Here is a 22,912-nt window from a genome sequence, read left to right as displayed (position 1 = left end):
GAGAGAGACGCTATTTTCCATTATATATCCTGGTGAAAATTTTTCCTAAAATTCTTCATTTAATTTTTCAAAATCTTTATATATCTACTTTTCAAATTTTTAAGAATTTCTGTATTTTTTATATGAATAGTATATGCATTCTCCAGAAATACTAAATAAGAAAATACGTCTCTTTCTTCATGTATGTGAATCCTGAAATATTCTAAAATTTTTAAGATTTCTCATTTAAAATTTCTGAAGAAAATTTATTATATAAAATCTGAAAAAGTTTAAGATATTTTTTTCAAAAATCTTCATAAATTTAAAATTATGACAATGTTTTTAAAATACAAGATGTTATAAGAATTTTTTTCATCAAAATGCGTGCTGAAGTATGTTAACGTAAAGAAGGAAGATTAAGGGCCAATTTCACAAACGCTGATTAAATTAATCGGCCATTGACTGACCATCAGCTGTTTAGTAGAATTGATTACAGCAATTAATTACAACAATTAACAGTAGACAGTTATTCACGATTAAGTTTGATCGGCGTTGATAAAACCGGCCTTAAGGAGACTCCACTTACATAAATAAAAGTAGACTGATTTTGCGTTTCGAGTTAAGTTTTGATTTTCGACACTCGCGTTTGTGAACTTTGTAGTCCTGGGCATGATAAGACAAGGGTATACTCGTCCGGTGGTAACCCATTGGATGCATTCGTTTACGCAGTGATTAGATCAGAGAGTATCATTTAATCCTCGTTTACTCGGTGAACAACAAGGATAAAGTAATGCTTCTGCGCTAACCGCTGGGTAAACGAATGCAGAAATAATACAGATATAGAAAAGAGGAGGTAAACACGTGACCGTCAACAAGTTAAGTCAGCCTTGAAACATCAAAATAATATGAAAACAACATTATATGTATTTATATAAAAAGAACATATTTTTATACAAATTGCGTTAAATCATCTTATTTTAATTTAAATATTTTTGAAACATTTAAATAGCACACGCTACATAAATGCTCAAGCTCTGATTGGTCAAGATTTCAGTTCTCTGCCATTATGAGCGATATTTCTATTTTTCTACTTATACCATGTATATGTTCGTCCGGTGATATTTTATTGCGCATATATAGAAAACACGTGACGTCATCAAGTTAAGCTTTAAACAATGAGAAGGCAATAGTGATAGCGATAGAAATAGCGATAGCGATAGGAACAGAGGAATCCAACATATGGGAATGTATATGGAATATGTGCATTGACATATGCATTTCCGTATATTGGATTTCTCTGTTCCTATCACTATCGCTATTGCTATTGTTATTTCTATCGCTATCGCTGTTGCCCTCGCAGGGCTTTACGTCATTAACCTCGAGTGATTTTGATTAAGTCCGGAGTGGTTCGGGTTCATGCAATATGGTCACAAATTATGGCTGCGAGCATGTTAATTAATACACTGAGAGAAAAATGTTAATAAATAATTGTTTGAATAGTATTAATATAATATTTATTTACGGAAAATAAATATTTGCTATAATAATGTGTAAATGAAATTAATGGTTCTTGTATCAAATAAATATATGTGTTTACATTTAGTAAATATTCAACTGGTACTACAATATATTCAAACAAATATTTATTAAAATTTACATATTTATTAAAAGTACATTTTTCTCTCAGTGTATATATAATAAGATATTAATAATTAATCAAATTACAAAATGCACAAAAGTTTTCGATTCTTGGTTTGAAATAAATTATGAGGAAAATACTTTTGAAAAAATAAATACTTGTCACATTCTAGACAGCTAGCTAAGTAATAAAAAATATTTGTTAAATACATCTTTGAAAACTATTTCTTATTTTATATTTTAACTCTAATTAAGCACTAAGGTAAAATAATGATACTTTTACTGAGGTTGATTCCTAAGACATTGATTTAAAAAATCTGAAATAAAAACAGCAATTTTATAAATCTATTTCATTAATCAAATTAAGATAATTATTTAGAATACCTCACCCCATCTAGAATCGTAATAAAAATATATTCGACGCGTTTTCACTCGAAACGAAAGAATCTGGCAGAAACACGTACCTATAACTCAATATAGAGCTATATATATGTCCTGCCTTAATTACACAAATTCATTGCTTTAAAAATAAATTCTCTGCTTCACAAACACAAATTTACTGCTTTAAAAACAAAAATTCACTGCTAATGCAAAGAATTTGTGTGCTTAAAGCAGTGAATTTTTGTTTTTAAGCACTGAATTTGTATTTTTAAAGGAGTAAACTTGTGTTTGTAAAGAATTTGTATAATTAATACAGAACGTATACATAGCGCTGTGTCGAGTCGGGATGACAAATATTTTAACCTCTAAAGTCTCCTACTTTAACACTACTTTTTTTTTTCCAAATTCTTTCATTTTGAGTGAAACTCATCGAATGAATATATTTTATTATTAAGATTTTAGGTGGGGGAAGGGGATATTCTAAATAATTACCCAATCAATGTAGTAGAACGTACAGATACAGATATAGCGTTTTTTTTTCGCTCACGGACTAACCTGAGTATTTAAATAAATTTCTAGAATATATTGTATATTCTAATTTTTAGTATTCTTTTTTATATTATAATATTTTTGTATTTATAATATTGTTTTTTAATATTTATTTTGTGTTTAATATCTTTTGTATTTATTAAAATGTATTACAAGGGGAGCGTTGTAAGTATACTGATAAATAATACATTCGAATTTATCACGAAATGATGACGTACTTGGTGATTTTTGATTGGTCGCTCGATTGTCACGTGATTACATCCTGCGCATGGGCATACTCTTGTCTTTATATCATGGTTGTGTGTTGAGTGTGATTGAGTGTGAATACTGTAAATTGTGAGCAGTGCTATTTGTGTTAGTAGACGTTGGTAGTGATGTGGAACTTTGCAACGGTGAAAATATGACGAAAATAAATCCGTTTACGAATGTCTCGTTTTTGCGTATCACGACAATTCTTTGCGCAATATCATTATGCCTAGCCGCCCTGTCCGACAAACAATTATGTTACGACCCAAATTGTTCGGGTAATTGAAGCCATACTTTAGATCTGAAACCCATAACATACTTTTTTCTCGTTCTACTTGGCCGCATTATGATCATTGTATTACTTTCTTTTGTTATTTAGAACCTGTTTCGCTGGCCAGGACTATACTCGCTTACAGAGCAAACGATCACGAAGTAATGTCATTTGGTGTCAATGTAGATGTCAAAGTTTTTAGTAAAGGCTCTGGAAAACGGACAGACTTATGGGGTGTTGAGGTATACTTTGTGTTATCTTTCTATTGAACTTTCTATGTCATGTAATATAATATTTTTATTGTTTATATTTTTAAAAACTTCAACTTTCTGCTGATATCTGAAATTGATATTTCTTGATTCCAATGATATATTTTTAAAAGATATATTTTAAAAGATATATTTTCTCCATGTACTGATTGTTGTTTCAGATAAATGGCAAGCGTGGATTCGCACCCAAATCATTTCTCAATGAATATAAAGTTCTAAAACGTGATTTGTTGTATGAAGTGCCTGTTTATAAGTTTAATGATGAAGTTGAAGTTCAATCCGAGAAACTCGAATCAACAAAGAAAGAGAGTAGCGAATCACATACTTTGTTGAAAGATGAATTATCTCAGGATGATAATGAGACACCGTCGCTGAAATCTATAGATGAAGGTATCATAAAAGAATCTCATGCAATCAATGCAGATAGTGTATCACCTTCTTACGAAATGATAGATGGTACCACAATTTATTTTGAGAGTAATCCATCTGTGCAACCCAGCTCTGTGTCTGAAGTTGCTCACACTACTGCATTGCCGAATGAACATGCTTCAATGACTCCTGATTCTGAAATAGAAGAATTATCATCTGACAAGAATACATTTATCAATAACAAAGAATTAGAACCAGACACGAATGACGCCAGTAGTAAACTTGAAGGAATTAAATTAGGTACCCAAAAAGAGACAAGTCTTGATTTTTTGATAGAAAATTCAGAAGCAATAATTGGATCAACCTTAGATACAGTGAACAAAGATGGTATTTCAGTGCTTGATGGCAGTAGTAAGTCTGAAAAGGAATCATTTAAAAAGATAGAACATACGGAAAAATTAGATGATAGTGCTAAGGAAAATGTAGAAAATAATAAGAAAGAGAAAGTTATCGAAAGCGACGGTATATTTGCCTCCATTACGAAAACATTTAACATATTATCTAATTTGGAAACTGTGACAACAGACAACACTATTATTCAAAGTAGTGATGATACAACTTCTGAAACTACTGAGAACAATCTACAATTACAGGAACAAGTTTCGGAAAATATTGAAGTTAATGCTGTAACCGAAAACATTCTTCAATCTCAAATAAAATTGGAATCAAATATAGATCAAAGTTTTACAGATAAAGAAAAAGTAGAAGCGCCGCAAGAAATTATACATGAGAGTACTACTCAGAGTATTACTGAAAGCATAAAAGTTTCTGATGAAAAGATAGATGAGGCTTCTACAATTATTGTGGAAAATATTATATCTAGTGACGTGCCTTTACTTGATAATGTAGAACATGCTGATAAACCTGCCAAAGAATTGCCAACAACACCTTCAATTTTAGCGAACGATAGTTCTGTTTCAAAACTCGACGTTGATAGCCATGTTGAAAATATTGAAAAACCGAAAACCAATGACGCAAAGAAAATTACGGAAAATATAAGGACTGACGATGCAATTATTTCTGGTGAAAAAGAATCAACGATTTTGTCTAATTTGCAAGAAACTATAGTCACAAATATCACTACTCAAAGTAGCGATGATATTGAGCAGAAATTATTACAAAGTAATGAAACATATTTCGAAAATATAAAGAAAGATGTCGATAACGAAGAAATCATTGGCCAAGCTGATAAAAATGTAATTGCTGAAATTTCAGAAACTATTAGCTTATCATCTGAAATAGCAGAAAATATCACTACAAAATCATTTTCAGAAAGTTATTCTGTTGATAAAAATATAGCAATTACAGAAGAGGCATTAAATCGTAATGCAGATATTCAATTTAATAAAGAATCAATTGTACATAATAATGTAAATAAAAATGATAATTTAATTAACGACATTAGCTCTGATAATGTTCCTATGGAATCTAATGAAATCTCGAAATCTAGCGATCTCGGGCCGGAGCAATCTACAGATTCTAGTCAAGAGAGTATAATCTCAGAGCAAACAATGATTCTTAATAAAATTCTCAAGAAACAAGATTTACCAAGCATTGAAAATTTGGAACACAAAGATAGTAAGTTATTGATTAATTATAGTATAGAAAAGTTTTAGTATTATGTTAGAATACCTATATTATATAATGTTAATATCTAAACTCAGATGCTTTATATGTTTAGACGAAAGTCAGATTGTCATCTCTGGAAAGAAAGAAGAAACCTTACCTGGATATGATGATCACATAAGCAGTGAAATTAAGGTTTTGTATAAAAAGAAGAATGGAAATAATAGCTTGGAGAAACTAGAATCTACACCTTTTCTAAACGAAGCAGAAGGTATTAATTATTTTATTCTATATACTATAATATTTGTTAAGTTTTTTAAAAATGTAATGTGATATTTTTGCATATGATATTTAGTAACTTGCACAACAGTATGTACAACTTGTACGAAAGATCACGAATGTATAACCGAGACAGTAAGTGAGAATGAAGTAAGTTTTACGGAAATTTTTTATATACTAATTTGCACACTTATTTCTACATATAACAATTTTTTCTCTACAATAGAAGGTAGATCTTAAAAAAGGACAAGATGATAAAGAAGACAGTTTAATGCATAAAACAAGATTGGATCATACTTATTGGAAAACATTAATGTATCTGTGTGTAACAGCTTTTGCAACACTCGCGTTCACTCTCGGATATTATTACATTGAGGTAAAATTATCTCGCTTATATTTAAAGTGCTCGAAACAGAATTTAAATCAGATCCATAATTTAAATTCATTCTGCATATTAAAATCATATCTAAACCTTATTTTATTAACTATTTCTGTTTTGAGATATTATATGATTAGTTATGCAAAATATTTAAATAACATCAATAAAGTTTAATAATAAATACGTTTCTGTTCAGAATATAAGAAGAGATGGACAGCTTATTGCAAGAATTAATGACCTCGAGAAAGAATTATTAGTTTCTACAAAAGAATGTGAAGTACTCGGTGAGAATCTAAAATCTACCAAAGATAAGGTGAGCAGTATATGTGAGCAAATTGATTCTTTGCTATTTTGACACGTTTTCTTTTTCGATTATTAAAATTTGAACGTATTGTATACTAAACTTGAAATATTTTAACAAATAAGAGAATAAAGCCTGTAAAACTTGTGTATTCACATTATACGATCTTAATAAATCGTTTATTGTTTAAATATTTTAGTTGCATTGCATAGAAGATGAATCATTTGGTTCTAATGAAATGGTTGTATCGCTAAAAGCTGATTTAGAAATATCACAGGTACATGCACAAATATTTTTTTTTATTATGTCCGTATAAATTAAAAATTGCACATTTTAATATTTACGTTTTTCTGTCATAGAATGCAAAGATGGAATTGGAAGAACAAGTGACTTCGTTGGAGAAAGAGTTAGAAAACATAACAGAAGCTGGTTTAGAAATGGAGCGTATGCTAAGAGAAATGTTGTCGTCGAACAATGAAGTTAATCCATTAGCTCAATCAGTGGAAAATCTACAGACACGATTAGACACTCAACAAGCCGCGAACGAATCCTTAACGAATGCGCTGAATCTTAAAGCTCAAGAGGTAAGAGCAATTTATCACAATATATTATTTGCAGATCGATTTTATTTGATTAGAAAAGCATTGTTTTTTTATTTCTTAATTGTGATACAGCGTGAACTTGAGATTAATATTTGTTATAATATTTGTTTGTATATCTATACGGATATAATTACATTATATATAATATATATACGATATAATAACATTTTTAAAGATAATATTTATATTTTTTATTTATATTTATATTTTATTTTCAACAGATAATTTACATGTTAAATACAATAAATTTATTGCAGATTGGGACTTTATCAGCAGAGCTTACTTCTGCTAAGAAGAATTGTGAGGAGCTTGAAGTAAAATATTTGCAGATGCAGGATGAATTGGCGACTCAAAAAAATCTTAAAAATAATATAGAACAAACATTAACAGATGAAGCACATAATTTGGAAGAACAAGTAGAGCAAGTAAGTCCTTAATTATATAAATTAATCAAAATTAATACATAAAAATTAAAATATGTTTAATTACTGATATATGGTTGGAAATATATGGTTCAATTATTATTTTTTCCTTAGTTGTCTACTGAAAAGTCGTCGTTATATAAAGAATTGAAAGACAAAGAGATAGAAGTGAAAGAACTATTAGAAATTATCAGCCAAGTCAAATCAAATAACTTGGATTTGGAAAAGTTATACGACGTATCTCGCATTAAAATTGAGGCAGTGCAACTGCGTGAGGAGAGAGACGAATTAAAGATGCGATTAAACGATGTTGATGGAGCTCATCAGTTATTAGAAGGTACTTTTTTTTAAAGAAAAAGATATTTAAAATTTCATTTATTTAATAATTTTTTGAACTTAAATCTTATCATAACAATACTTTTGTGTTACAGAACATATGAAACTTGTTAAGGAAGAAATAGTTGCGTTAAGCGATCAGTGTAAAATGGCTGAAAAAGAAAAGAAAGATGCAGAAACAAGACTTGAAGTTTTATCAAAGTTTTTCCAAGATAAAGAAACCGAACGCCAAAAGTAAGTGGTGATTAACTCCTAGAATTACATATTTAAAAAATTATACTTAAATAAACTATTAAAAAATACTATAATATATCTCGTCTTAGGGAAGAGGCTATTTGGTTACAAAAACAAGGAGAAGTTGTATCAACGGTCGAAAGGTTACATACAATGCAAAATGAAATTCAAAATTATAAGTAAGTATTATTTCAATTATTTGATATATGTTCAAAGAAAATTTAATTTGCGAAAAGTTAAAGTGGATACTTATATGTGCATCATGATTATAAGAATTTATATAAGTTTATGCGCTACAATCAATCAATTTATCACAGAAAATTGAATTTCAGACAACAAATAGAAATGTTAAAACGGGAGATCGTAGATCAGGAGAGGGAGTATAAAAATCAAATATCCGCTCTAGAAACAAAGGCACATGAGCAATGGGTATGTGAGCATATATGAGAAAAATGAGAAATATTTATATAAAATTTCATTTGTTTGATAAGGTCGCTGCCCGTCAAAATGAGCGCCGTTTGGAAGAATCGAAAGCTGAGGCCGGTCAATTACGTAATCGTCTTACACTCGTAGAGAAAAATTTAAATGATACAGATCCCGAAGCGAAACTACATCGTAAGTATTCCTCTGTTATGAGATATTAATTATACCCGTATTTAGTCCGATGAATAATTAAACATAATTTTTAGTTTGAATTAGATTTTATCGTCGATCATTGTTACATAACTTTTACTTTTTCCATATAGAAATATACATTCATTTTTTGTAGATGAATAATAATTTGTCATAAAGTTCTTATAGAAATTGTAACACGTAGGAATGTTGCGATCCGTAGAATAAGGTCATTTAGTTTCTTAGAAAATAATAATTTAAAAATATGTACAATAATATTATCTAAGATAATAAGCATGTTGGCAACGTTCATCTACAGACGGTGGATCGTAAAATATCGCACGGAATTTACACTTTGGATTGTCTATTTTCTTAAAACTAATTTCCAAACACAGGCCTGGAAGCGAACGGAGAAACTGTGACTTCCCCGCCACTGTTCATAGGAGCAGAATCGTCCAGTTCTCCCGTAATGTTTGGCAGTTCCTCGGGAGTTCCGCCGCCCCCGCCACCTTCCTATCTACACTGTTTCCCACCGTATCTGCCACCCTTACCGCCCGCCACTACTTCTGGTCTACCTCCGTATGATATCAGTCAACGTCCTCCGCCACTCGGCGGTAGATTGTCGTCACCTCCGCCGATGTTACCACCGCCGGCGTTACACCGTCCCCCGGCTTCCGGAGGCAGATACGAGAACGCCGGTTCCCCGCCTATGTCTCCGCCGCATTTACTTCCACCATTTGACCACCATAGATCACCACCACTACCTCCGTTTGGTAGCGATCATATTCTGCCCCTTCCTCCACCCGGCTCGATATTTCCTCCCCTGGGAACGGCGCATCCATGGGGTGAAGACTCACTGCCGCATCCGCGCAATTCTGGTTTTCATCCTCATCAACGAGAGCAACGTGCGCGCAATCATAAAGGTTTGTGAAAACGATGACAGAAAGCGACGACACGCATTTCATTGGCATGCACGTAGCGTTAATCTAGAACAACCTGACGTTTTCCGCCCTTTTGGGAAATTTGTATTTTGGTTGTTGTATTATTATCATTTGTCTTTTTATTTTTGTGCATGCAAGGACGCAAACGTTTCTCTAAAGTGAGACAGTTTTGGAGTACTATGGAAGGAAATAATCCCAAATAGATGTCAGGTTAAAGAGTTTATAATCAACGATTTTAATTTATGCTAATGGCATATATAATGTACTTTTAATTTTTTAAGCATAATTTTGATATTTTTTTATCATTCTTATTATTGTCATGAAAAATTTATTTTTTAAATAAAATTCAGATAAAAAGTTTACTCCAATTTATTTTTTTTTTCTTAAATTTTATATTTTATTAAATTAATTTTTTTTCATCACCATTCCATATGTTAAATCGTAAGATAAATCTTTTTATTTGCGTGTATCGCAGCGATTAAGGAACATATTAAAAAAGGTATTTTACTTAATTAGATATTAATTTTTTTAGGTTCCTTACATTCTTCGGGAGAATCACTGGATAAGAACCATCACGGGAAAGTTTAAGTTTTGTATCTTGTTATTCAATACACTTGTACAAAGGCCAAATCGTCACTGTATCAGTGAGAGTTCTCATTGTGTAACAATTATAAATAAATATGTGATGATAAAAATTTTACGTCAAATATTAATAGAAGAAACGTATTATACACAGAAATTTATTAAACAGTGTCATCTGTCAATGTTATTGTATCTGTGATTATTATATAGTAGACTATTCCCTGTTATTTTATTTAAAAGTAGCAATTTTTTATCATCAGTCATCTGATAAATTAGTAATTTCTTTATTTTATGATTTTGAAAATGGTGTATAACAAGTTATTTGTAAGAACTTATAAAATATTTTTATACGTTTTAATTGTATTATGAAAACGGAAGAAACATTGAAAATTTGTAATTAAGTTATATATTTCTGGTAATAATATATACTTTAGATAGCAAATGTTCATAGTAGATAAAATATTGTAATAAAATTCTTATAATCAGTAGATTATAAAAGATAATTGTTATATATGGTTTTAAAAATCGAAATAAATTGTAATTTATTACGATAGGCTGTGTTATCAAAATTATTGCAGATTTAATTATATAACTTTAGCTAAAATAAAGAAAATTGGATATTTTTTTACGTTTATATCTTTTAATCGATATAATTAAAGTGAAATGTTATAATCAATTTATGATATAAGTGTATATATAAACTATTTTTTATTTTTATGTTTATATTTTTTATAAAACATAATGTAAGTTATTTGTAAAATTGTTTGCCCCCAAAAATGAAAATTATGCATTTATTATCTATAGAAATATTTTCTTTTTACATTTTTGTATTCAGCGAAATGCGAGATATACAAGTAACGTAATATTTAAATACTTACAATAGTATTTAAATGTACTTACAATATTCACAATTCAGGGAAAGGGCGAGGAATGCACGCAATATCATTCATTATAGCCTGTATGTATGTCGCAGCTTTGTAAAAACCATTTTCTCTCTGTTTCTTATATCACAAATAGTGGATATGAATGATAAAAGTATAATGATATTATAAATACAATTATCGATAGTGTTATGCTAAGAATACTACAAAAAATATAAAGAAAAATATCAAGACTGCAAATATCTTTATCATTAGCCACCTATTACTTGTCACAGACTGAAAGTATTTCAGTATTTCGGTGTGTGCAGCTTCTACATTTAGCTCGGTATCTTCTATATTACTATCTATCCTGAAAATCAATTATATTTAAAGATTAATAATTTATACTTGCGAAATATTTTGACAAATTAAAATGATTTTTTTGTTTTCAAGACAATTGCTTTTATTTCTTTTACATTCATTACATCATTTCCTCTTACCTTTCAACCATTTCTTCTTGTTCTTTAACCATATGCGCCAATTGTTGGAAAATACCCCCTAACTCAACTATAGTAGATTCTATATTTTGCATAGTTTCGGCTCTCGATTGCACGTATGCATCCTTGAAAAAATAGATATATATGTATTCCTATTATATTGCATTTAATTACTTCACACTCTTGCCACTATTACTTACAGTATCATCTTGTATAATTTGTTGTAACTGCTGATTCATCACAGGTTCAAGATCTATCGCAACTGAATTACTAGAAATTTCTTCTTGTAGTAATAAGGAACCTTGTTTCCCAGAAACAACACTCGGAGGAAGCATAGTGGACAGAGATCCTTGAGTGAACTGCTGTCTCCTGCTTTGTTCCTCTCTCATATTCTGCATCAAATAATTTATTTCTTAATGTTTTAAAGTTATTATTTAATTATTATTTCTTAATTTTCCATAACATTTGTAAACATATATTCTTTTTGGTAATATAAATTAAATTTATTGTTATTCATAATATCGCCAACAAAAAAAAATATTAAAGAAAATATGTAATTTATATCATAGAATATATATGCTATTTTTACCAAAGTAAAAGTACAGAAATTAATCCCAATTTGAAATCATTGATCCCAAACTGAAATATTCTATGACGATAACCAACTTTGATATAAGAAAAAAATGTTTATTTTGAGTTACATACCTCAGAACGAACTTCCAAGACACTTTTGAAATGATTAGACATATTAGCTAGCTTTGATTGCAATGTCATCACAATTGAGGAAGAATGAGAAGCAATGTGATGACTCTGAGAGGAACCAAAGCTTTCTCTCTGCGACTTTCCAAGCTCTTGTAGTTTTCCGATTTGAAGATTTAAGCTTTTTAGATCCGTTTTTATAATATTTGTAAGCTCTTCGATCTCCATTTGTCTGTCATTAAATATGGATTTTTTCTTAGCCACTGTAACATAAAATATTAGTTATTACAGAACATTAAAAATTTTATTTAGTTTGCTATCATTTCAGTACGTTCCAATTATTTTTATTCTGTTATGTGTGCCATACAATCTTATAAAGTAGCAATAAAAGTTGACAATAACTGCCATAATCTTAACGTTTCTAACAAAAACTATTCTGTATCTTTTCCACAATTTAAGGATCTGTATATTGACTTTCATATAAATCTATACACAAGTCTCAAAAAATAAACAATCTCTTTTGCACAACAAAGGTACAGTTCTATTATTTGCAATGTTCTACTTGAATGCAACATATTGTAATCGTCTGAGCTATGCTCAGCTGAGCTCTTACACAAGGCAAGTTTCTCCAGCTTGATATATGTGCCAGCAATGTTCCTGCTAATGTTCTTAGCTATCATCATAAAGTTCGAGTAGCTCTGTATCTGGCGTGCGCGACGCGGATTTTGCAGATTCGCTGTGGTCCGCGCTACGGTTCTGCTCTGCATGGAGCGAATCGCGTTGGCGAACTCATTGGTCCTGTCGCGGGATGTCATCGTCGTCGTCGTCGTCGTCGTCGTCGTTGTCGTCGTCGTCGTCGTCGGCTGTTGCTCACTTGGATCCAAGTCGACAGTCTCCTCACTCAACAGTCTGCTGCTCGCTTCGTCTCCATCGTAATAGTGCCGCGAGCTGCCCGAGCTCGCAAGGTCGCGATTCACCACGGGCCCTACAACATGACGTCTGCGTGCTGACATCGCAGCATCCTCTCAGCTTTCTCCACGTGCGCGCGTGTCCCGAGGGCTTCGACCACCACCGAGTCCGATAACGTCAACAGATTGCAGCGGTGGCGGCAACGGTGGCGACGACGGCAGCGGACACGTCCGCATGACATCCACATATGACAGTCTCCGCTGACAAGTCTGTTCACATACGCAATACGCATGCGTACGCGCATATATGTGCGAATACGCGCGCGTCTACAATTGGATCATAGAAGTACTATGAACTGTCACGTGCGGCAAGTTTAAAGCCGCGTGGCGCGCCATTTTTCTCATGGACGGAAGTATGCGCGACTTTTGAACGAAGGAGTCTATTCGCAGTGGACTAGAATCGATTCTAGCCGGCCAAAAGTCGAAAAAAATGAATTGTTTCATCTTTTGTCGCATATGATTAAATTAGCTTTTAGTAAAAATATGTAGTACAAACATTTTTTTAAAATCTTTGAAAATACTTGAAATAATTATAGGATCAAATTTCCGCTACGTTATAATATAGCAAATAGTTCTTATAAATATGCTTAAAATAAAATTTAGTTTCTATTATATTAGCTAATTTAATCGTTTACAATAAAAAAATACAATTCATTTTTTCGACTTTTAGTCAATTAAAATCAATTCTGTCCCATTTTGTGTTGTTTCGTTGATTCTATACGTTTTATATCTGATGAATAAAAATGCAGCAAGTTCTATTAATATTTATAAAAAAAAATAAAATAAAATAAAATCAAGAGAAAATTATTTAAAATTTAATCATAATTCCAACTTCAGCTTTGGGATAAAAATTAGATTTAAAAGATAAAATAGTAATCATTGCGTGATTTAAAAGTAAAAAGATGAAATACATAAAATTCTCGAAAATTATTACTAGTATTATAAGCATAATGGTAATAGAAAATATCAATATCTTTTATTCTGTGTTATATCGCTATTTACTCGTTAAAAAAACAAGAAAATTTCGTTAAATTATTTAAAATTTAAAAAAATAGACGGATTTTAAATATTATATAATATAGAAGCAAAAAACATTTTCCCCAAATTGTTACAATAGTAATATCGGCGTGTTCAAGCTGGAAAAAGCTGCTAGTCTGCTTACCGAGCGATTGAACATGATTGGTTGAATCTTTAAATATCAACCAATCATGTTTATTTGCTTCGCGGGCAGGTTTGTTTTATCAATTTGAATGCAACCATTATTATGCGCGGGCAATTGATTGAAAAAATTAAAGCGGAAAACACAGACTTTTACATAACGCATAAAACATGAAGAAAATCAACCAATCAGAGTTCTTTATTTCACGGAAAGAAAGGAAATAAAGCACTTTGATTGGTTTATTTTCTTATGCCTTATATGTTATGCATTATGCAAGAGTCTGTGCTCCACGCTTAATGGTCGCAGCACAGACTCTTGCATAACACATAATGCATAGTGCATAAGGGAATCATCCAATCAAAATTCTTCTTTTCCGTGAAATAGGAGGAAAGGAAAGAATTTGATTGGTTGATTCGCTTATGCACTATGCGTTATGTAAGAGTCTGTGCTGCAGCCGTCACAATGTTTGATTTTTATCTGTTTCTCTTGATAGAAAACTTGGAAAACTTGAGAGAAAACTTGGAAAAATTTATTTATACGGTAGCATTTATGTGAATTGCATTTATTGAAACATTTAATATATATTTAGGCTGAACTTAAATCTAATTTGGACTTTTATTAAGTGTTATCTTAAGACCTTAAATATCGGATATCAAAATTATTAGGATGAAATAATTAAATCGTAAATTTATGTAAACTACATTACATATCCAGTAAGAAATGACAATGGAATCGACGTCGAATTAGATGATTTCAACATCGAATCAACATCGATTTATTGATGTCGATTCCATTTCTGACTGGGGTATAGTCGTGTTGTCGGAATATAATTTACTACTATTTTATTGCATCAACTTTTTTCTGATCAGCTTACAGCACGACTTACAATCCATAAGAAATACATCTGTATGTCTATATGTATTACAATACGACTTACAATCTATAAGAAATACATCTGTATATATGTATATGCGTATGGAAATAGCATGTATGAAGATAGCACTACAGGAACGAACATTTTTCTTTCTATAAAATTATAAAAAATCGCAACATTCCACAGTAAACATCTCAAACTTTTTCTCCGTAAAAATAGTTTATGAATATTTACCTGCGTGGATATTTGATTATATAATTGTATATGCCTTGAAAAATTGATGTTTTTCAGCATTAAAGATATCAATAGCTGCGTTAAAGAGCAACTTTGCAACTGTTGTAAAATTCTTTAATATATATTTGCCTTTAGTTCCTTACTGAATCTAAATATATCTACCTTTAAACCAATCATATTAAGAATCTTACAACAGTTACAAAACTGTTTTTGCTGCTTGAACGTAGTCATTGTCAAGGAAACTGGAAGAGCTGGAATAGCTGGATATATGCACAGGAAATTACAGATTTATTAAATATCAATTTCGTGTAATCTTTTACAGGATAAAAGTCTCTGTGTTCGCGTTCTATAAATATATATATATAAAATATGTTAATGTGATACATTAGTAATTTACTTCATATTCGTATTTGATCATGTAAAACGTGACCAACGTTGGATCAACTGGACTGGAGTAAATATTCCACTTGGCGGACGATGGAGTGGTATAATTAGTTATTACAAAATGGCCTTGCATATATGTATATGTATATATATCAATATATCAGCCAGTAAACCGACATGATATGTGACGAAGCATGTGGCTCCAGCGCTTTCACCTTTTTTGCTCGACATTCGTGTAAGATAGAACGAGATACGCGAGAATTATATGTAGAAAATATATATTGATTACTAAATATTAATTATTAATTATCGCACACCAGTTTCATTTTTACTAATTTATAAAATATACAAAAATCTTTAACGCCTTTTTGTCAGAAATGTCAGATACATATGTATGGAATATAAATTAGAAGAGGTCCAAGTAATTAATTTTTGAAAAATGCGAGAGATTACATAATACTTTATTTCTATATCAATCACTGATGCACTGGTGTCTCTTAAGCGTATTTCATAATATATATGCATAAAATTCAACTGTTCAGAATATAAAATATTCAGTTGAAAAACGTAAACGCATTTTATTAGTGAGCTTTAAATCTCATCTATTTTAATTCCACGTTTAACCAAGAGTTTTAATTTGATTCGAAAGCTTTTAATCGATTAATTAACTTTAAATAAATTCTCGCAATTAATTGAAACCAATTAGCCCCCTCTGTTCTCAACTTGCATTATCTACGTTTATAAATATTCCAGCTTATTCTTTTCAACGACGACCATCTTTTTTCCCGAAAAAATGCAAGTAAACGTCATATATATTACCGTATCGAGAAGCAATAGAAAACAACAGAAACATAACTTCATATATGTATGTATTACATGTATAATGTATATATGTATATATATATATATATTATATTACAGTAATGCTTTATATTTTAACATGATGCACACCGCGATGTGTCATCGAAGTTACTCTACTACAGCCACGAAATAAAGGTCACTCCTTCCTCTCCATAAAATCCATTCGGACATTGCTGATCGTCGGCGTGTCTCGCGAACAGACTGACCACCTTTTAAGCGGTCAGCGTTTCCGTGTTTTTCGATATCTCGTTGTTGAACTCCTCGACCGTCTCGCGACTCTCCGGTTCCGGCTCTGACCTCACCGACGGTTGTTCCGTGCTGCCTCCACCTTCGGTCTCGTTTTGTGGCTTCACGTCGATTATACGAACACGGAACACGGCACCACCGTTACTATCGTTCTTCGAGTATACTGTTTCGTTGATCGTCACCACATGGCCATTAATGATCTGCAATCAGATCATTTGTGAGAATCAGAAATTAGCATCAGGATTATTACAAATACTCATCTTAAAATTCTATAACTTTTCCCCCCAATTTCCAGACAAAATTTCATGATTTTCCCTGACTTTGCAGAATAATATTAAAATTTTTTTTGTATTTCCATTGTGATTTAAAAATCGTTAAATATTTTGTTAAGAGATCAATTTAATACAGCAGTGTAAATTATTATTACACTGTAAAAAATTAAAATGTTAATTTTCAACTTAAAAAATAGTGGACTTTCGGTGACATTTTTGTGTTAATTATAATATTTTTACATGTCTCAGAAAGTTCACTATATGTCTTTAATTTAAGTTAAAATTAACATTTTATTTTTTACAATGTAATTATTATTAATACTGTTTGTATTTTTAATTGTTAAATTGGCAATATTCCAAAATTGCGTAAATGTAATGTACGTGTATTAATCTTTTTTCAAGAATTGTAATTTTTCAGAAAATTTTGCAAAATTCCCTGACTTTTCCTTGATTTCCCTGACTGCTTTCAATTTTCTTGATAATTCCTTGTTTCTCTGATTTCTAGTTTTATGGTAACCATGTTATAATCCGAGATACGTCTTCGGTATTTCTTATCGAGATACAAAGTAGAGTGTGAATTAAGTTTAAAAGAAGAAATCCTAGTACTGGAAATTGAATTTCACAATTTGCGAATTTTTTCTCAATCTCCAAATGTAATCCGATTCGTTATAATGAAATTCTTCGGAAAGATAGCGTAATATGTACACATCACACGTGCTCCAGAAGGAACGAGTGCTGATTCAGACAGAGATGCAAACGGATTTATCGAACAATTTGCAGTTCTATAACTGACAAACGCATCGTCAAAATTAATTAAGCTCCATTATTGAAGAATTTGCAACGCTGCGTGGATTTAACTGCGTTTAGTGCATGACAGTGCGATACAATGCAGTTTACTCCGCTAACAAAGAGATATATGCTTCAGTATGAATTATTAGAATCGCTGTACGTAATTAAACTTTCTATACCTTTCTACGTGTGAAAGCGTAATAAGGAAAAAAATCTCTCCTTACAACATTTCTATATTTTACAAAATGCTAAATCACGTTTCAATTTCATATCATCACTCTTAATGCGTTCTTAACTTTTTTTTGCATTTGTAACTTTAATTCCTCGACGTTTGAACGGCAAGAGGTATTATTAATAAATGAGATTGATTCCCGATACTTTTTAATGAGATGAACTCGCGATTATAAATATCTTGATTATTGCAGATAATAATATGTTAGTGCGAAAAATTTATTTAAAAAAGAAAAGATCTCGTTCAGCTTCGTAGGAGAACGAGATCACAGGTCGGATCTATCACAAGAATTCTAAAGAATAATGTATATTACCTACTTTTCATTTAATATGCTTTACTTCATACAATTTATATAATATCTAAAATAATACATTATTCGATAAAAATTTTCAGTGATAATTCATGTAAGAAATGATGACATCATAATCAGATTTTAGCATAATTGCATGTATATCGTACTTAATGTTACTAATATAATATGATTCTTTAAAGCTTTCATGTAACAAAAAATTAAATATATTTATTTTTTCATTTTCTGAAATTTTTTGTTTCGGAACAACCTGATCGTCTTGACTCGACATGCAGGCTACACCGATCAAAAATATTTATTTATTTTCTTATATCGGTAAATAAAAATTTAGTACATTTAATAATTGTTTTAACAATTTTCTTTAAAACTGATTCTATATGACTTTCAACTAATCTGAATAAAACCCAATTTAACCCTAGAATAACATAAACCTTTCGAAAACTTCTGGAAACACACACTATGTATCTGAAAGATTCACTGTAACTTTGATAGGCTGTAACTTCAGTTCAGATTGATATTTTTAGACTCTTTTTTTTTTCATTTTAAAGCTCTGAGATTTAGAAATATACTTGTATAAACTTGTTGTAAACTTTTGTATGCCAAAAAGTTTTACATTGTTGAGTTATAAATAAAAATTCTTCGTTTTCTTTCATGTATGGAACAAGCAAAATTTCGATTGGGTCTGGGAGATCTATGTGTATGTTTTAGGCCTAGTTTCTCATGGTTAACTCTTAACGAGATTCAACTTTCCTTAGGCTGCTGTCGCAGACAAAGAAAATTTCTGTAACAGTAATCTTAAGACGTGAATTTAAGCTGATGAGCCAATCAGGATACTGCTTTAGATCTACGTACTTTAACGGAAATAGAAATAGCAGTAAACTTATCCATAAGGCGAGTTTCAACCAGTTGAAATTTATCTTATTGCAAGATTATGGATAAGTTCACTCTTATTTCCATTTCCGTTAAATTACGTAATCTAAAGCAGTATCCCGATTGGTTCATCGGTTTAAGTTTACACGCATATTGTTATGGAATTTTATGTGCTCTTAGTGCCGATAATGAAAGAGATAATGAATCCAAAGTCACTACCGTGTCTTTGGATTCATTATCTCTTTCCAATTCTAGCATTAGAAAGAGGTGAGGAATAAGTAAACCTCGGTTAAGAGTTAACCGTGAGTTGTGAAACTGGGCCGTAGGGTTAAGATATTAATACATTTTCTTAGATGATTTTACCACCCCATTTCCCTTATCTCAGAAAAGACTCTTTTCTTCTGTTCTCTTTTTTCTCCTGCGAATGATGACGTAGCGCCAGTGTCCAAGAAGTAGGATTCACGATCAAGCAGCGGACGAACTTTTCGGCGGGCAGTTGTCCACTTCCGTTAGTCGTGCTTCGTCGCAGCAAGTCGTATTACGCGTTAAGCGTAATACGACTTACATATCGGAGAGATCTGGCGGCGCGCAGATTCCGAGCGTGTAACAATACGCGACGCGAAATGCGGTAATCCGATCACCCTCCCCCCGTTGCCGTACACTTGGCGCTACCGCACTATTGTTAAAGGGATCCTCTCTACCTCCCGTCTTCCTATGTTCCACTGTCGTCATCTCGTTGTTGCAGTTTACACGTGTACGTAAATTGCTGGCGATGCATTATCTCCCCGCGACGCGTCCGGCCCGGACTGGCGCGACGCGGAGTTTCCTCTCCGATTATTTTACTCTGCTCTTGGCGGCTCTTGGCGGCTCTTGGCGAACGGTTGATTCGCTACTCGACGAACGGTTTCCGGGACCGAAATTCGGTCTGACGCGAGAATACACGAATCGAATAGGATTTTAAAAAGAAACTGTGATAATAATTCTATTGATTGATTACAGACTTTTGTGAATTACTGATTTGTAAATTGAATCTGTTGAGTATTTACCTTGACTGTGGATGTTGTGTTCGCTCCTTCGGGAGTGGAAAAGTTTGGTATTTCGGGGATATTCCGGAAGTAGTTTAAGAGAGTTTGCCTGAGTTGAGCCATAGCATCTGAAAAAAATCAAAAGCAGAAATCAGAAAGAGAATCGTTGTAAACATAAATTTTTAATAAATATTTGTTTGAATAACACTAAATGCTATAACTTAAAGTTAAATATTTACTAAATATAAACATATATTTATTTTTGATATAAGAATCATCAATTTGATTCAACTATCATTTTTTTAATAAGTATTTAGTAAATATTTATTGAAGTAAATATTAATTAGTACTATTTAAACACAAATATTTATTAAAATTGAATACGTGCTTCTCAGTGTAGTAATTTATACGTGTTCACATAATGTTTTTGTACAATTTTTAAATTGGCTGTTTGATTTTATTTGTAAATGTCAATAACAACAATCCAATAAAGTGTGCTTGATAATGGACAAATTTAAACGAATTTAAAGCAGGTATAAGCGCCGGTGATCGTTTAAAAAATATTTGTCACAAGCTTCTGGAGGTGACGTGCTTATTAGAATCGTCGGTCAACAAAATTGCGCTTTCATGATTTTCGATTTAGGAAATGAAGCATACAGTGACGGACCCATTGAGCCGAACGATGATCAATTTAAAGAAAAAAGTAAAGGGAAAATTTGTACAAATGGCTGTATTCAGCAGAATGTTGAATCATTTTTACAACTCCGTTGAAAGTTTTTTTCACACACATAGGACTATTCTTCTAGATCAAAAAGTATAATCCAATCGGCACAAAGCGCTTACTAAGCGCTTACTAAGCGCTTACTAAGCGCTAATTTCTGTTGAACACCACTATCTAATTTGCAGTGAAATTATCGTTAATCAATGTATATATAATGATTTTCAATTGATGTCTACATAATTTTTACTTCCAATATTTACTGTTTCATTTAATCTATTATATCTTTTTAAATCATCAGTGAATATATATATATATATTTTTTTCACTTAATTTAGTAGAATATATATATTAATACATAATTTTTTAAGCCCTATCTACATTAAAGATTGTCTTGAAGATAGCTGTGTCTAAAGCGGCGTCTACAATACAATTGATAACGCACGATGCTTGTTTTCTTGCTGGATTGCTAGCTAGAATAAATTCTTACCACTGTGGCTATGATGCTGATATTGTCAGTACCGCAGCTAATACGATGGCAAGATTTTAATCCATCTAGGAATCCAGCAAGAAAACAAGCCGAAGGCTTTAAATTTTAATGCTTAAAACTTAAGCCTGTTCTACAATGAGCTTTTTCTTTCCTGTTTCTTACCTTTTGTTATTTTTTACAGCTTATCTTTTTGCTTCTTATCCGGTTTTTTGTTTTATATTGCCTAAGATAAAAGTTAACGAACTTCAAAAGAAATAAGAAATACGTAGCAAAAAATACAAATGTTGATAAAACGGAGAAAAAAGCAAAAAGAAGAAACAAGAAGCAGGAAACAATGAGCACATTGTAGAATAGGCTTTAAGCTGTAAAAAATTGACCAATAGTCGATAGTTTTTCTCATATTCGACTATAATTGATTAATTTCTTATAGCTTATAAGGTTTAAAGTTTAAATTCTATGTCTTAAGATCTCATTATACATCGAACAACAAATGAAAAGACGTCTGTGTCTCTTTTCAAATCTTTCAGAAAAGAACCGTATACATCAAACCCAGTAGCAACAAACCAGTTGCTGAAATATTTCAAAATGTTTCTTGCTTACTGGGAAGAAACGGGCATTTCAGAAATGAACATGTAATAATCGAGTCTACTTGACGGCGCGTTTGCGCTCTTTTCTCTCCCTTTTCTCTCACCTATAATGTAAAATTATTCCTCCGAACGATCAGTAATTATTATATAATTATTACCATAATTTAAATAGCGAATGGAATTTAATCGCGTTATTAAAGATTATTAACAAATTCTTTGTATTTTTTTTTTAAATATCAACTCTGTTTATTCTTGTCTCTTTATCATCTCAGCCTTCCTGCTTAATTCGAATTTCTTTGAATAAATATTTATATGAGAGAATATTTACATGTCTACAGACTCGCATGTCATTATGCAATTCCCGCAAGTTTCGCGATAAGACGTCGTCCGTTACGTGTTATAAATAAAATGGTAGTTGATCCCACGACCCAGTTATTTTGTAAAATGTAATAATAATTTATACCATAGTCGGATAGCGTATATATGCGAGAAAACGGAGAGGACATCGACCATGCCGATAAATTTTGCATACTTTATTGCGCTTACAATGCGATTGCCGAAGTAAAATAGTCGACTATATCGGCCGATTATTGCTGTGTGGAATCTCAATGAGGACGCGCTGGGCCAGCATATTATTTGACAGTGGTTTCGTTTGCATACAGAAAAATTTGCAATACGCCAGCGAGGAAAAGAGAGAGAGAGAGAGAGAGAGAGAGAGAGAGAGAGAGAAATGACATCGGATATGCTGCTGAAATCGGCGCGTTACCGGCTTTTTGCATGCGATAATTTTAATTAGCTGGCAAAACGGCCTGTTATTGTTA

General features: G+C 31.5%; 3 protein-coding genes and 1 long non-coding RNA gene across 8 annotated transcripts in view; 1 reads left to right on the top strand and 3 right to left on the bottom strand.

Moving 5' to 3' along the window:
- Positions 1 to 1,718: 1,718 nt before the first annotated feature.
- On the bottom strand, positions 1,719 to 2,679 carry LOC147906654 (uncharacterized). The gene is made up of 2 exons (XR_015548302.1): positions 2,554 to 2,679; positions 1,719 to 1,934 (listed from the first exon to the last, which is right to left on the bottom strand). It is a non-coding gene; the product is annotated as an uncharacterized LOC147906654 (long non-coding RNA).
- Positions 2,680 to 2,810: 131 nt separating this feature from the next.
- Positions 2,811 to 10,129, top strand: Tango1 (transport and golgi organization 1). Of its 5 annotated transcripts, none has more exons than XM_087416165.1 (18): positions 2,811 to 3,071; positions 3,173 to 3,306; positions 3,495 to 5,340; positions 5,444 to 5,599; positions 5,684 to 5,757; positions 5,834 to 5,983; positions 6,183 to 6,299; positions 6,487 to 6,564; positions 6,647 to 6,871; positions 7,147 to 7,314; positions 7,426 to 7,648; positions 7,743 to 7,881; positions 7,971 to 8,060; positions 8,214 to 8,310; positions 8,373 to 8,496; positions 8,889 to 9,416; positions 9,573 to 9,644; positions 9,967 to 10,129. In XM_087416165.1, exons 1-17 carry the CDS (start codon positions 2,948 to 2,950, stop codon positions 9,635 to 9,637), a joined length of 4,338 nt encoding a protein of 1,445 aa, XP_087272291.1. In that variant the 5' UTR covers positions 2,811 to 2,947; the 3' UTR covers positions 9,638 to 9,644; positions 9,967 to 10,129. The 5 variants fall into 5 exon arrangements, with proteins under 5 accessions (XP_087272291.1, XP_087272289.1, XP_011062111.1 ...); XM_087416163.1 differs by having other exon boundaries at positions 8,199 to 8,310; XM_011063809.2 differs by lacking the exon at positions 9,573 to 9,644.
- A 664-nt stretch (positions 10,130 to 10,793) lies between these two features.
- On the bottom strand, positions 10,794 to 13,273 carry Syx5 (syntaxin 5). Its single transcript, XM_011063808.2, has 5 exons — positions 12,686 to 13,273; positions 12,079 to 12,335; positions 11,574 to 11,765; positions 11,377 to 11,498; positions 10,794 to 11,246 (listed from the first exon to the last, which is right to left on the bottom strand). The coding sequence occupies exons 1-5, from the start codon at positions 13,083 to 13,085 to the stop codon at positions 11,087 to 11,089; spliced, it is 1,131 nt and encodes a 376-aa protein (XP_011062110.1). The 5' UTR covers positions 13,086 to 13,273; the 3' UTR covers positions 10,794 to 11,086.
- A 1,751-nt stretch (positions 13,274 to 15,024) lies between these two features.
- Positions 15,025 to 22,912, bottom strand: part of LOC105150613 (virus-induced RNA 1) — a 37,110-nt gene continuing 29,222 nt past the window's right edge. The window contains exons 3-4 of the mRNA XM_011063807.2: positions 20,318 to 20,424; positions 15,025 to 16,998 (exon numbers count right to left, since the gene is read on the bottom strand). Of these exons, the coding sequence (XP_011062109.1) occupies positions 16,765 to 16,998; positions 20,318 to 20,424 (341 nt within the window). The 3' untranslated portion in view covers positions 15,025 to 16,764. The remainder of the gene's footprint in view (positions 16,999 to 20,317; positions 20,425 to 22,912) is intronic.

Source organism: Acromyrmex echinatior, chromosome 19, assembly GCF_024713525.1.
Source record: "Acromyrmex echinatior isolate Ae372 chromosome 19, ASM2471352v2, whole genome shotgun sequence".
Taxonomy (NCBI): Eukaryota; Metazoa; Arthropoda; class Insecta; order Hymenoptera; family Formicidae; genus Acromyrmex; species Acromyrmex echinatior.
Note: the sequence above shows the minus strand (reverse complement) of the source record. Positions and strands in the feature narration are given on the sequence as shown.